The sequence below is a fragment of the Pleurodeles waltl genome, chromosome 7, assembly GCF_031143425.1.
Source record: "Pleurodeles waltl isolate 20211129_DDA chromosome 7, aPleWal1.hap1.20221129, whole genome shotgun sequence".
NCBI lineage: Eukaryota > Metazoa > Chordata > Amphibia > Caudata > Salamandridae > Pleurodeles > Pleurodeles waltl.
Window position 1 is genome coordinate 1,471,211,160 of NC_090446.1, and position 14,387 is coordinate 1,471,225,546.

The 14,387-nt window shown below is 43.1% G+C and overlaps 1 protein-coding gene across 2 annotated transcripts in view; it reads left to right on the top strand.

Moving 5' to 3' along the window:
• Positions 1-877: 877 nt before the first annotated feature.
• Positions 878-14,387, top strand: part of LOC138246525 (B-cell receptor CD22-like) — a 260,463-nt gene continuing 246,953 nt past the window's right edge. For both annotated transcript variants that reach the window (XM_069201180.1, XM_069201181.1), the window contains exons 1-2: positions 878-986; positions 8,841-8,914. In XM_069201180.1, the coding sequence (XP_069057281.1) occupies positions 8,875-8,914 (40 nt within the window). In that variant the 5' untranslated portion in view covers positions 878-986; positions 8,841-8,874. The remainder of the gene's footprint in view (positions 987-8,840; positions 8,915-14,387) is intronic.

Here is a 14,387-nt window from a genome sequence, read left to right on the forward strand (position 1 = left end):
TGAGATGTAGTTAAGGGGCTACTCATGTGGGTGGCACAATCAGTGCTGTAGGCCCACTAGTAGCATTTAATTTACAGAACCTGGGCACATGTAGTGAGCTTTACTAGGGACTTTAAAGTAAATCAACTTTGCCAATTGGGTTTGAGCCAAGGTTACCATGTTTTTAGGGAGAGAGCACATGCAGTTTAGCACTGGTTAGTAGTGGTAAGGTGTTGAGAGTCCTAAAACCAGCAAAAATGAGGTCAGAAAAAGAAGAGGAGGAAGGCAAAACTTTTGGGGTGACCCTGAAGAGAGGCCACTTCCAACAGGAATTTTTAAAGACAATTGGTAGTCCGTCTGTTTACATTCACTGTATAAACCTCGAGAAAGCTATGCATGTCAAAACAGGTAGGTAAGCTAGTTTCTGTGTTACTGCACCTGGAGTTAAATGATGTACTGATGTGTAGATTAAGATTTTTTTAAAAACATATAAAAACGTTTTAAATCTGAGTTTGGAGCATTCTGGTGAGATCATGCCCTAGATGTAGCATAGTTATTGACATTCTGGTGTCTCCCACACACCTGCACTGGAGTTCAGTGTGTGTATTCTTGTGCGATAAGCACCTGTGGGTAGGATTTGCAAGGAAAGATCAAACAGTGAATAGGTACGTTGTAATTAATTTTCTTCTGAACAGGTAGTAAATGAACACATGCATTTAATACGCCATTTTTTTTTATTTAGTCAACTGCCTAAGGGATTTTAGAGCGTAAATTCTTTTATTTTGCAACTGAGATTTTCCTTCCGCCTTTACCCTCTCACGTAACCTTTCCTGTTTCTCTTCTGCATCATTCACCAATCGCCCTCCCCTTATTCTCACCATTTTCTGCTTTCCCGGACCATCACTTCCTCTTCTGATTTTTGATGATGAAACTATGAGTTGATTGCCATATTCAACTGTGTAGCTGAAGAGCAGCAACTTACATTAGGGCTCGCCCTACTCAGAGAGGTAAGCCTAATTAGTGTGATCATTAGTCGATTAATCTATTTTAATTCGCAAAAGATATGTAAATCATACATTATGATGCATTTCAGAAGGAAAGTTTCGTTAGCATTTGCCTTTATGGTCCATGTCTTCATAACAATATTTTAATCCATATGGGAATTTGTGTTCGGTTACTGTGCCTTAACTATTTTGTGAAAAACACAGGAGTCTTTGTCAATAGGGTTTCTTAGACTTAGAAAGAAGTAGGGAAAAGAAAGATTCAGAGGATGTTTTTGTGCAGGAATTCGCCCTGACCTGCACAAAAACAATCCTGGCTGTAACTAGGGCACCCTTCAACCACAGCGCAAGGGTGCCTGCTTCGGCGCTAGGCAGCACATTGTGCCCCAGTGCAGACAGAGAGCAGGAATGTGCCATGTATTGGTAAACAAGGTGCATTCCTGCCTGCGCCCTTTCAAGCAGCACAACATTGTCTTGCTGCCATGCATTGTATGAAAGATTGGAAATCTGACCTTTGGTGTAGAAATACAGACTGCACAAATGCAAATCCCATATCCTGGATTGCTCAGAACATAAGTAATGGAGACTTACCATTACAGAATGGTAAAATTGCTTAATTTGCAAGTATAGTGCTAGAGGTAAACATTTTTGGAGGGGCATTTGGTAAAAGTACGAGAATACCTCCAAATCATTCTAAAATGTTTTGTGAGAATGTAATGTTTTGTAAGTACATAGATGATTTTTCTTTTCTCAGTGACTTAAGTTCCAGCTAATGAATGCACTCATACAATTTATATTCAGGGCTTATCGGATTGACTCATATTGAGGAAAAAGTAGCCAACAATGAATAAACAAAGACACTGACTGACAGTAGAGGTGATTTATGAGTAGCTAGTAAAAGTGGAGTGGAACTACTGAGGCACAGAATGGAGGCAAATGTTGACACCATCTTATCAGATAATCATAGATAAAAGGAGGTGTGGTGCTTAAGAGCACTTTAGGCATTGTGCCCCTAAAAGAAATGTACAGACAACAATCAAATCAGCAAAGACAATTAAATAAGGGCAAGTCCCGTAAAAGTTAGAAGCCATGAAGGTTTATTAAATGATTAGAGTGCAATACAGAAGGGAACAATTATACGTAGTCAAACGGCATATTAACCCTATATAGACTATTAACATAAGGCTCAATCAAAGGCAGCCAAGAGAATAACATGAAGTCAAGTCCCAGAAGAAAAATGTTTTAAGGCCTAAGCATCATACAGACTATTCAAAGTCCTTTTTCTAAAGTCGGAGCAAACCAGACGTAGCTCACTTCTCAAATGGACCATTTTTTATAACAAAAGACACAGCGGAAATTATTACAGTGTCAGCATAAGGTGATCAAATTGTTACACATACTTACAAATCAAAATGCAGAATGCAGTTCAGTCCTTCATCACCATCCTAATACCATCCCCTAGCTGAATATTATTAAAATCCTTCAATGAATAATAAAATAATATAACCCTTTTTGACCTCATGTCATCAGATATAACAGTACAAATCGTGTTATATTTTATGAATAGTCTTAAACTGGCAGAGGCAGGAAGAACCTTTAATTCTTACAAAGAAAGGAAAGTTCCTTTCCAGGGTATTTTGAGGACAGCAAGCATGCCCATTCAGAGCATTACACAGAGCACATTTTGCTACATGTGATGAGGAGAAATGAAAACAAATACATCATGGCTGTGTTGAGACTGAAGACCGAGTCAGATCTGATTTAGGCCTAGTTTAGCCAAGTACAGGACAATACAGTTTTGCTAAGTGTAATGTTTTAGCTTTTAATGGTAAATGTTCATGATGTTAAACCCACATTATTTACGAAATCAGAAATATATGTCTTACAAACACGCACACACCAGAATCACTGGCATATTTTACATGTCATTTTCCCGCAGGAATTGCTTCTGGATTGAGCAGGAAGAAATCCTGTGCAGAAACGCAATGCACTTGTAATCCAGTACTTAAATTAATTAAAACACATTTCAGTCCTGCATTCCCTGTGGCAGTCGTCCCTAAACCTTTAAGAACTATTACCCGCTTGTAAGAACAACAATCTTTTGTGACACACATCCTAAGAGAAGGGTAGGCCTCACAGTATAAAAACATGAATCTGGGAGTCTTTCACTACCAGGACACATGTCCTAACTTTTAATTACACAGCACTCCGCCCTATGGGCTACTTAGGGCCTACCTTAGGGGTGAGGTAGAAGTAATAAAGTTGAGTTTGTGTCTTGGCAAAGGGTTTTAAATGTCAAGTTGACATGGCAGTGTGGCACTGCATTCAGTCTGCAATGGCAGGTCTGGGGCATGATTTAGAGGACTACCTAAGTGACTGGCACAATCGGTGCTGCAGGCCCACTAGTAGCATCAAATTCACAGCTTCTGGTCACACGTAGTACACTTTACTAGGGATTTTTAAATACATTAAATATGCCAATCAGGGATCTAGCAATCAAACTAGGTTTAGGGGAGTGAGCAGAAGCACTTCAGCACTGGTTAGCAGGGGTAAAGTACACAGAGTCCTAAGGCCCAAAAAAACAAAATTGGAAGCAAGCAGGCAAAAAGGTTTGGGGAAGACCAGTCTAAGGCTGACAGGTCTAACACTTGTTTTAAGACAAGGTCAGTCCTCCAGACTCGCTTGGCCTAATGTTCCACATGATCATCCATAGGGTATCATTTTTAAAATGCCTATTTCAATTAAGGTTTTCTTCATCTGCTACATACTGGGGATGCAATTGAGAACATAATGTTAACCACTTAATACCTAGTACAACCACTTCATGCAATCACTTTCATGAGGCTACCACTCCATAGTTTTCTGCCACTGCACAAGATCAATGTTATCATTTTTTTTTTTTAAGTATTGCTTTCACTTGAGATGCATCTAGAGGCAATAGCTAGAGAGAACGGAAAGATGCACCTTTTGATACTCAAGGAGAACTGAAAATGTAATTGATGACTATATGTGCTTCCAGTTTCTGTGCTTGCCACTAAAGCTTTACTGTTGTTGCTCAAACCACCTCATGACTTACAACTGTGATAGTATTTTTAAAAACCTGTAACGTAATTTAATGTGCTTGTAAAGTTGGTTTGTATGTATTGGGTTGGGTGATGATGAATACTCTTATATTTCATTATTAAAGTCCAGCAGGGATAATTTACCGATATTAAGTTGTCATTTAATGACACATATTTTTATGGTTTTAATTAATCAAAAATAAAAGCTATCGATCTACAGGTTTATATACATTTTGAAGGTACAAACAAACATGCCTGCATATTTAACCTGGGGGTATAGGAAAAGGAGTTTCTGTTTAGGGGAGAATATTTTACTGGTGGAGAAAAATATTGCATAAATGTACTTTTATTCATGATTGCAAATGTAGAACTTTCCATCCACTTAAAATTCCTTGTGCCTAAATGATTGACAGTAAATGACAGTATTAGCAACTTTTGAGGCTTTTTGAAAACCCCTTGTAGTTCATAAATGTACTCTAAACATATAGGTTTATTTCTTGGAATAAAGTTCTGGTTTAATGTATTGACCTGAGTGCAGCATATTTGCCTTACCTTCTCAGAGGGGATTAGGAAAATGGAAACTCTTTGTGTTCCTTGGACCTCATTTTGGCACCTCTATTGAATTATAATAGTGTACCTAGAGTCCAGCTTCCTCCCTTCAATGGGCCCCTGCTCACAAATAGAACAACGACACTACATTTACGTGGAAGACACTATTTACCATTTCATTGACATTACGTTCTATTGTCTGTGCCTGATGTGGATGAAGGATTGCAGTGACCAGACCAGCAAAATCTTCACTATATGTCCATGACTTGGGTGGGTGTTACTCTGAAAGTCCTGAACCATAATATTACTCTATTTGGGAAGAGCACAGCTGAACCAGATGTTCCTGATGTACCCAAGCATTCCTTGTTGATGGTGCCAGTGTGGGTTTTACCTTCTTTCAAAACTAGCATGTACCAGACCCAAGCAGGAATTGTTCTGCATCAGCCCTTACTCCTATAAGTAGTGTGGCAGGCAGGGCTGATGTGGGCTACGCCAATATCAGCACACCTCTTGAGCAGTGGCACCTACCTTGACCAACGTCTGCTATGGAATGTCAAATTCCTTTCATAAAGAGCAGGTTCTTTTAAGTAAATCCATGAATTCTGCCACTGACTTCTGGTAATTTGGGATTCACTGCAGAAAATATCTTACTCATAAAACACCTATAGTTTCAATGTTTACATTTTATAGCTTTTAAGGGGTGTTTGCATGATTTAGTTAAAGGCTCATGAAGTCAGGAGGACTCAACCAAGAAAAAACTGCAGCCCTGATCCAGCTTCACCTCTGAGCAGCATTCCACACAGTATGACACTACATCCTGTTCAAAAGGCTGCACAACCTCAGAATCAGAGGAAATGCCCTCAAATGGATCACTTCCTTCCTCACAGGCAGAACCGAGAAAATCCACCTTCTGCCCTTCACCTTGGAACCTAAGAACAATATCTGCACCATCCCTCAAGGTTCATCCCTCAGACCCACCCTGTTCAACACCTACATGACTCCCTTGGCCATCGTAAAATCTGCTGGACTAAACATCATATCCTACGTCGACACCCAGCTGACCCTCTCACTATCAGAAGACACCGCCACAACACTGATAAATGTCTGCAAGTGCATGACGAACATCACTGACTGGATGAGAACCAACTGTTTACAAATTAACAAAGACAACACTGTAGTGTTGATCTGCGGAAAAACGTCCCCATGGAACGATGCATGGTGGCCATCCAAACTAGGAACCTCACCAACTTCAACCAGCCACACCCGCAACCTCGGCATCATCCTGGACAATAAGCTGACCATGAAAAAACAGATTAATGCAGTCCCTTCCTCCTGCTTCTTCACCCTCTGGATGCTTGGCAAGATTATCAAGTGGCTCCCTATCAACACTAGTTGCACCGTTACTCAAGGCCTGGTCACCAGCCCACTGGACTACGGCAACACACTTTATGCACGTATCTCCATGCAACTCCTTTTGGAGACTGCAGATGATACAGAACTCAGCAGCCAGACTCAACCTTGACCTGCCCAAGCAGACCCACATCACCCCCACACTTTAAGAAGCTCCTTTGGCTCCCCATTTAGAACAGATGCCAGTTCAAGACTCTGATCCACGCCTTCAAAGACCTCCTCAACCTAGGACCAGCCTACATCAACCACCAACTGAATTTCCACCTCCCGTCCAAGCAACTGTGCTCTGCCTCTCTCTTCCATGCACACCCCCTCATCTGCCGCAGTAACTGTAGAGGACACTCCTTCTCCCACCTCACTGCAAAGTCTTGAAACACCCTCCCACTATGGATCTCATCCTCCCTGCTGGAATTCAGAAAAGGACTCAAGACCTGGTTATTCAAATGAAACCTGGCAGCAGAACACTCAGCTCCTGGATACCCTCACGGGTGATTTGCCATGCTTTACAAATCAATTTGATTTGATTGAACTGGAATCACTGCTAGATTTAGTGATCCTGTATTACCAAGTAGTAATCTTGGTACCTTCAGTGGAGCCAATGTGTGTCAGGTCCATTGAAGAATCTGATGCTCTGCACATCAGGAACTATCTTTGATGGATCCACTCAGCATCATTTTCTGTTTTTTCACCAACAAATTCCCAAAGCAGGGGATTGTTATTGGATAAATAAATATTGGCCCTGCCACACTGGGAATTTTCTCCCACCTGTGGGAGGTTATTTCTGTTATTTCTTTTTGGGACTGCTGGGCTTGCCTGTGGTGGTCCTGAAAAGGAAAAATGTTCTTCAGAACAACCACCACGAACACAGCGGATATTCTGATGTACATTGACCAGTGCCACTTTGGTGGATGTTTTGTTTTCAAAGGTTTCCACTGCCAGAGCCAAGAAAGACTCCATACATGTGAAACATGGAACTTTGCCACTTCTGAACAGGGTTAGCATATTGCAAGTTTGGCGATGTGGCATCTGCCACTTTTTGGTAGGTACCATACATCGGCCAAACTCTAAATAAACCCATACTTTGCTGTTCAATCTTCCTTGACCTATCCTGATATAATGGTTAGGGGAGATAAGCCTCCCTTCCCATGCCTTAGGAGTAACTGTTCTGCCGGCTGAGATGTTAGCCAAATAGGGTTCAGACTGATAAGGATTAGCTAAAACTAGCAATTAGTCACCTTCACAATACCTTTGGCTATGTGGGTTCCAAATACTTTTCCTTTTCATAAAAATCTTCACTGTTGTCTTTTTTTCCCTCCTATAACAAGTACTGGAAGATTTTATATCATTTTTAGGTCGAGCGTAAGTGTATGACTTCTTGTATACTTTTAAGTATACTTCTGTGGGCTTCAGCTACTTCATTTGTTAGTTTCAGTGTCATTTAAAATCCTTCCTTGCTAGTGGTCAGTCATGCCTCATTGTCCCTCCTTCTTCTGTGTGGGAGGAGGGACCAACTACTGTATAATTATGCTTTGTCTTGTTTATCTGGTCTGTAGGGGACTTTTTGTTACTTTGTTTCCTGCTCCTGTCCAAGGAAGCTTTCCCCTTCATTTACAGAGCATTCTTCCTCTGAGCTTAACTGTAAACAAGGCTATAAATCAGGCTGTTATCTTGGTCACATTTGGCCTTAGTGGGCTCTCTGCACCCTCTCTCAGCTGCCTGGCTCCCACCCACCCTTCCTTGGCTTGGATGGGCGCAGCTCCATCAGTGCACCTCAGCTCACACACTCCAACCCCTCAGCCGTGCCAGTCCCAGGAACCCCACGCACGCTGTCTGCCAGAGCACTTCAGTTCTTGCAGTCAGTACACTCTGTTGCTCCAATACAGGGACCTTGGGCGCAGCTCCATCAGTGCACGGTAGTTCACACACTCCAGGCTCTCAGCCCCTGCCAGCGCCAGGAGCCCCACTCTCTCTGTCTGCCAGAATACCTCAGTCTTTGTAGTCAGTACACTCTACTGCTCCAGTACTGGGACCTCGGGCCCAGCTCCTTAAGTGCACCTCAGGTCCCACATTCCAAGTCCTCAGCTGTGCCTGTGCCAGTGCCAGGAACCCCACACACGCTGTCTGCCAGAGCATCTCAGTTCTTGCAGTCAGTACACTCTGCTAGTCCAGTACTGGGACCTCGGGCGCAGTTCCATCAGTGCACGGTGCATCAGTGCATTTTCCTTTCTTACTCCAGGGTCCACGGCACCGTTACTACGCCATTTATCATCTTCATCTTTACTCCCGACTCCCTCTTTCCTTTCACCCTCCAATCCGTCCCAAATGATTTTTTTGATATGGTGTTTTGAGCATTGCACTTGAATGCCAAAAAGTTTATTTCAGATAAAGGTTTATATGATAATTAGATATGTTTTAAAATAGAGGAATAATGTAAATGGAAGTGCTTTAGTTAAATGCTGGGTCTCTGGAGTTAACTGGCAGGAAAAAAACGAAATGATGAGGCAGGGTTGGTCAATTTATGTGGCAAGAAAAGTCCAGTTATGAATTTATAATGCCAGTAGCTCTAGCTCAGGAAAATGCGAGACCTATTGCATTGCAAATGTTTGTTTTGTTTGCAGTGCTTTTTCTTTTTTGTGACCCTAATTCGACCCAGCCACCCACTCACTTTGAACTCCAATCAACTTTGATTTTGACCTCCGTTATTTTCGGCAATTTTTCAAAAATGTAGCTAGCGTTCATTTAACCTAAAACTACCCGTGTGCTGTTTATGAATGCCTTATTTCTGCAAATTGCATAATTATTCATTGCCACTAACTGAGTACAAACTTTGTTATTTCAGTGGCAGTGTTGTGTCACACACCTAAAGTCTGCAGATGTTTTGGACTCTTCTCCTGGCACTGTCCGCACTGCAATGTAAGTACTTCAGATTATCACAAATAAGAACAGAAAGTTTTATTTTCAAGTTTCCAGTTGAGTAGCTCCACATCCTTCACGGATGAAATCTATTTTAACAATGTGAAAAGTTAACATGACTATGCTAGGACTGAAGGGAATAATGCCAGTTTGCCAGTGCTTTGTGTGTAGGCCACTGCACAATATGTGGAGGCTGATAAGGGCAATGTTTAAAATCCCAGGGATTGAGGCTTGGAAGTCTTTCGTAGCTCTGGAAATGATGCACTGGTAGTTTCCAATCATCTGTTGGGGAATCGCTTCAACCTTTTTAGTTTAAGCTTTAGCACGTACTCAAAAAATTAGATTTAAAAAGTAGTATAGAAAGAAAGGCTTTGAGCCTGCCTCTTTTGTTGTGGTAGCCAGTTTATGCCATTATTTCATTGATCATAGTTGATAGAGATTTAATTTGTAATTGACAGAGACATTGTTAATGCAGGTCCTATGTCACATACAGTTTGAAGGGTTTTGCATGATGCGCCTCTGTGACTAATTTAGTAGGAGGATTCTTTTTTATTGTTAACTCTCACAAACACCACTGAAAGTGGTTTTGCATTATCTAATACGGGGATACCTTGTTAACGAGTTTTACAGGGGCTAGAAAAGCTTGGATGTCATTCTACTATGTAACTGTCTATGTTACTATTTAGCTGTGTGTAATTTAAAATGCATTTTTCCTTTTAAAAATGACTTAACTTGGATTTATTAAGTGTTTTATTGTGCTTTGCCTGGATCTGAGTGCCTCATTTACTAAGTTTTGGTGCAGGGCAGCGCCACAAGCCTTTTTGCTGTGCCGCCCTGCGTCAAAACAAAAGGGCAGGAATGCCACGTATCTATAATATACGGCACATTCCTGTCCTTGTTCCCTGTGCTGGTGCACAAATTGCTGCCTAGCACCAACACAGGCACCCTTGCATCATAGTTCAAGGGTGCCTGCATTGCAAGGATCATTGTTTATGTGCAGGAAGGAACACATTACTGCACATAAAAAATAATTAATGGCGTTTTCCTCTTCCTATGGGCTTCATTTACAAGAATCTGATGTATTGGCTTCGATGCGTCATATTTCTCGCGCTGCCCTAGGACCCCCTAAGAGTGCCATGGATGCACTGTATTTACAATACAGAGCTCTGTGGCACACTTTTTCACAAATGCGTCAGAAAATCTGACACATCTGTGGCTCTAAACTCACTCATTGCTGGATTGCTGTCAAAAAAATAACGCTACTCCAGCATGCCAGGAGGCCCCATTGAGAAAAGTCATGCCTCAGTTTTACACCTGTCCTGAGCGGGTGGTAAAATTCTGAAACAGTGAAGTCGCAGAATGACGCAATAAATTTCACTGTGTCAGTTCTGCATGGCTTTCTGCCTGTGAATGCCTACCTTCCATACAGTATACCCGGCACGGGTATAATGCGAAGCAAGGATTTACCGACTGACACATTGGACCCAATGCGTCAGTTTGTGAATCTGGAGCAGTGTAAAGCACTGCTTAGCACCACGGATGCATTAAAGAAAATGATGCAATGACGGCACAAAGGCCTTGTACGTGAGGCCCATAATGTTATGTCTCCCTGTTGCGCCACTTTAACACCACTCTGAGGTGGCGTAGGAATCTGACGCATTCCCAGACTTGTAAAGCTGAGAATGTATCGGATTCCATGGGTGTTGCATGGAAACACCCACAGCAACACCCATGGAATGCCCCTTTCACACGGTGTTAGGTGTGAAAAGGGTCCATATTTACAAAGGCCATTAAAAGCCATGCAAGGTGGATTTGCGTGGCCTTGTAAATATAGACCATCACACTGCATCACCAGAGCTTTAAATAAAATGATGCTCCGGTGGCGCATTGTGCCGCTAGTTCCTCGTAAATGAGGCCCCGAGTTTCTACTACACGCTATGTCCTTCAGTAAACTTTGCACTGCTCTTCTTTGCTCTTGTTAGGGTCAATAGCAAAACTGTTTTTCATGTTGCTCAGTTTGGGTACAATAGTTATTTGGTCAAAGGGCCCCACCTCTGCCCATGGAGTGCTTCAGACACATCTCAACTGAGACACATCCTGTATTAAAATTTGGAAAGTGGTTTGCAATAGTCAGGTGGCCCCAGAGTACCAAAGTCAGGACACTCCATTTGTCACAGTTGGAACCCTGATTGCTAGGTGACCATGTTCCTAGTTTCCCACATGAACTGCAGTGGAAATGCATTATTCTCCACTGCTAAAGAGGAGACAAACTGTGCTACTGCTCCCCTAGCCCCTAGAGCTCCTACAGTGCCACCGCAAGCGCTACCAACTGATGTACAAGTCACCATTAAAAAAACAGCAATAGACGGCAAGTTGCATTTGTCAATAGCAGCAGGGCTGTTGCAACACAGCCTATGCTGTGGATTGACAGCGTCTCATTTTATGCCCAAGCAGTGGCATGTGGAGTGGCTTGGAGGGCAGCACACGATGCAGAAACCAAACAGCCAAATTAATGTACTGTTATATTAAGTTAATGACATTTAGTATAGCGCAATAACTCACCACCGAAGGATTATCTCAGCGTTAAGCAGAGACAGGGGAAAGTTGCTCTTCCTTTCTACCAGGAGTGATTGGATTGACTGATGTCAGGCTTCCCCCATAGATGACCTTCCATGATCCATATGAAAGATGACAGTAAGTGCGGACTATTGCCCGATCTAGTTTACGTAGTGCACAAATATGGTGGTTTTTGTTTCACGAGCAAGTACATGCTTTTTGCCCCTTCTGCTTGATGGCAAACCAACTGTGCCCATAAAGGTCACTGAATTACATAGGGATCCTTACATGAAGAGCAATTTGCCGCACAAATGCACTGTGTGTGCACACACTTGGGAGCTGACATGTTTTCACTTTCAGTGCACTGGAACTGGCATCAGCTGCAGATCTGTTCATGTGAGGTCTGGGCATAGCTGTGCAGCAGAGGTTGATTGACCTCAAGCACTAAGGTGATTGGAAGCAGGCGGATGAAACTGTGCAGTGGAGTGTCTGGTGCTTGCTGATGCCAGTAAATTCACATTGTCTGGTCGTCACTGAACTGTGCAGCGACGTTTGTGAGTGGACAGCCTGCCAGCATTGACTGGGCAAGGCATACTAAAAGCAAATACATGGACTGCTGAGCCATTAAGGACCCCTTACCAATATTTGGGCAGCCTCATTAGGAAAAATACATGATATGATCAAGGCTTGCAAGTTGTTGAAAAAGTTTCCACTTAGAATTGCTGCAGCTTTATTTCAAGAGCAGGACTCATCTGTTAATAAATAGCCTGTGCAGCATGTCTTCAGGCATGGCCACCAGGGCCGGCTTAAGGGCGGTGCGACCGGTGCGACCGCACTGGGTGCTGACCAGGATTGGTGGGGGGGGCTGACCTCATGGGGCACTGTATTTAGTGACAACTTACAAAACTTGTGATTTAAAAGCACCTGCTGAGAAGTTCCTTGTGTGTCCAGCCTTCAGGAAGCAATTAAAATGTCAAGATAACTCTTGTGATTAAAGTTCTTGCCAGAGAGAGAGATTTGTCCAGTGGCAGCTTTGACTCACCATAAAGTAGCACAGATGGTTTATATGCCTGATGCAAAGAACATAACTATTTTATGTGGATTAGCAAAGCCAGCCTTTACCAGCCCTTTTAAACAAATGAAATATATGTGAGAGGGGCTATGGAGAGATGAGGGTCACTTTTGCAGGCTGGCAGTGAGGGAATTCAAGGAGGTGTCCATGGGGCGGGGGGCAGCAAAAAAGATTGCTACACCGGGTGGCACCAGCGCTAAAGCTGACCCTGATGGCCACAATGAGTACACAAGAGGAACTGTTAAAGTCCTTAGGGTAGAAAAGCAAATCAATTAAAGATCAGCAGGAGTCTCACAGCCCTCACAGACTAGCAGTCACACTGTACCAGAAGCAGGCGTGCACCTCTTACAGAGCAGCGGGTACACAATACCAGAACCATTCTTGCGCCTCTCACATCCTAGCCTTTCTAGGCAGCTTATAGTACTCCTGCACCCCTCAGAATAGCATGTTACATTCTACCAAAAGCACTGTCACGTACCCCATGACAAATAGTCACATAGAATTGCAATCTGAAACTCGCCTCAAGAGGAGTACCTTAGTAAATGTTAGGGGTGGGGGTGAGCCTGAGAGTTCCTAACAAGCAACAAGGTGTATGCAACTAAAAAGAATAGTGCAGGCTGCCGTCACTGGGCGTGATATTGGACAGGGTTAGGGCATTTGATTCCAGCCAGCCAGGGTAGGGCCTCTGCAGGAAAGTCTGGACTGTGTTGTCCCTTTGGGTCCAGTTCCTCCTCAGAGCGATGTGGGCAGAGAGGCCCAGGAGAGCAGGATTACATAAACATGCCTTACATCAGTAGTACAGGCTTAGGATGGGCTTCAAGAGCAGGCCTCTAGTAGCCCTGGCCCAGCAGCAGATCAAGCTTGGAAGAAGAGAGGAATAGCAGGCTATGTGAAGGCTGCAAAATAGTAGAACATGCTGATGCAGAAAATCTTGGGTCAAACTCAGCTTTCCCTGTTTAACAAATTGTGCGATCCTAGGCTAACTCTCCCTTTTCTTAATGATCACCATCGAGAGTACCTACAATTGTCTGATCTCTGGAAGTGCACTGTACAAAAAACGCTTGTGACTCACTCTTTTTGGAAAGGGCTACACCACCACTGGTGAAAACCAGCCCCGTCCTCAAGTCCCTGGACACCTCAGTGCCTCCCCTATCTTTGACACGATGGAGTATCACAACTAAAGATAGCTCTGGGTTCTGCAGTGCCTGTGTCTACACGCCAATCAGCCTGTCACCCTACCCTTTCCCAGCTCATCACAGATTTTGGAATGAGTGGGGTGAAAAATCAGAGACCAAAAACTGGTATCTGCAAAGGTGCAGGTTCAAGATTTCAGTTTAATGCTCCAGCACTGGAAGCACAGACGAGCAGGAGTCCAAACGTGTCCTGTGTAGGCAGCAAGGTAAGTTTAAAAGTTTTTCAATGTTGTTTGCTCGTGGGTGAGAGTGTTTGTCTCTGAGAGAGTCTGTGTATATGCGAGCATGTCTGTGTGTCTGTGTTTATGTGAATAAAAGAGTTAATGAAAAAATGAGTGAGAATGAGTGATAGGAAGAGTGAGTAAAAGGGGGGCCGTCTTTAGCTCCGGTGGCGCCCAGTGCGACAGATTTTGTTGGTACCGCCAATGACCACCTCCACCACAAATTCCCTCAATACCACCTTTTAACAGCGCCCAACACATCTCCATAAACATGCCCTCTTAGATGCATTTAATTAGTTTTATGGTACCACTCATACCAGTGTAAGGTGTAATAGCACTTTATATCCACTTTGTGATCTGCATGGCACAGGTTCTCTTCAGCAGGCACAGTAACCCTCTGCGCTAGTCCTATGATGAGTCAAAACTTCCAC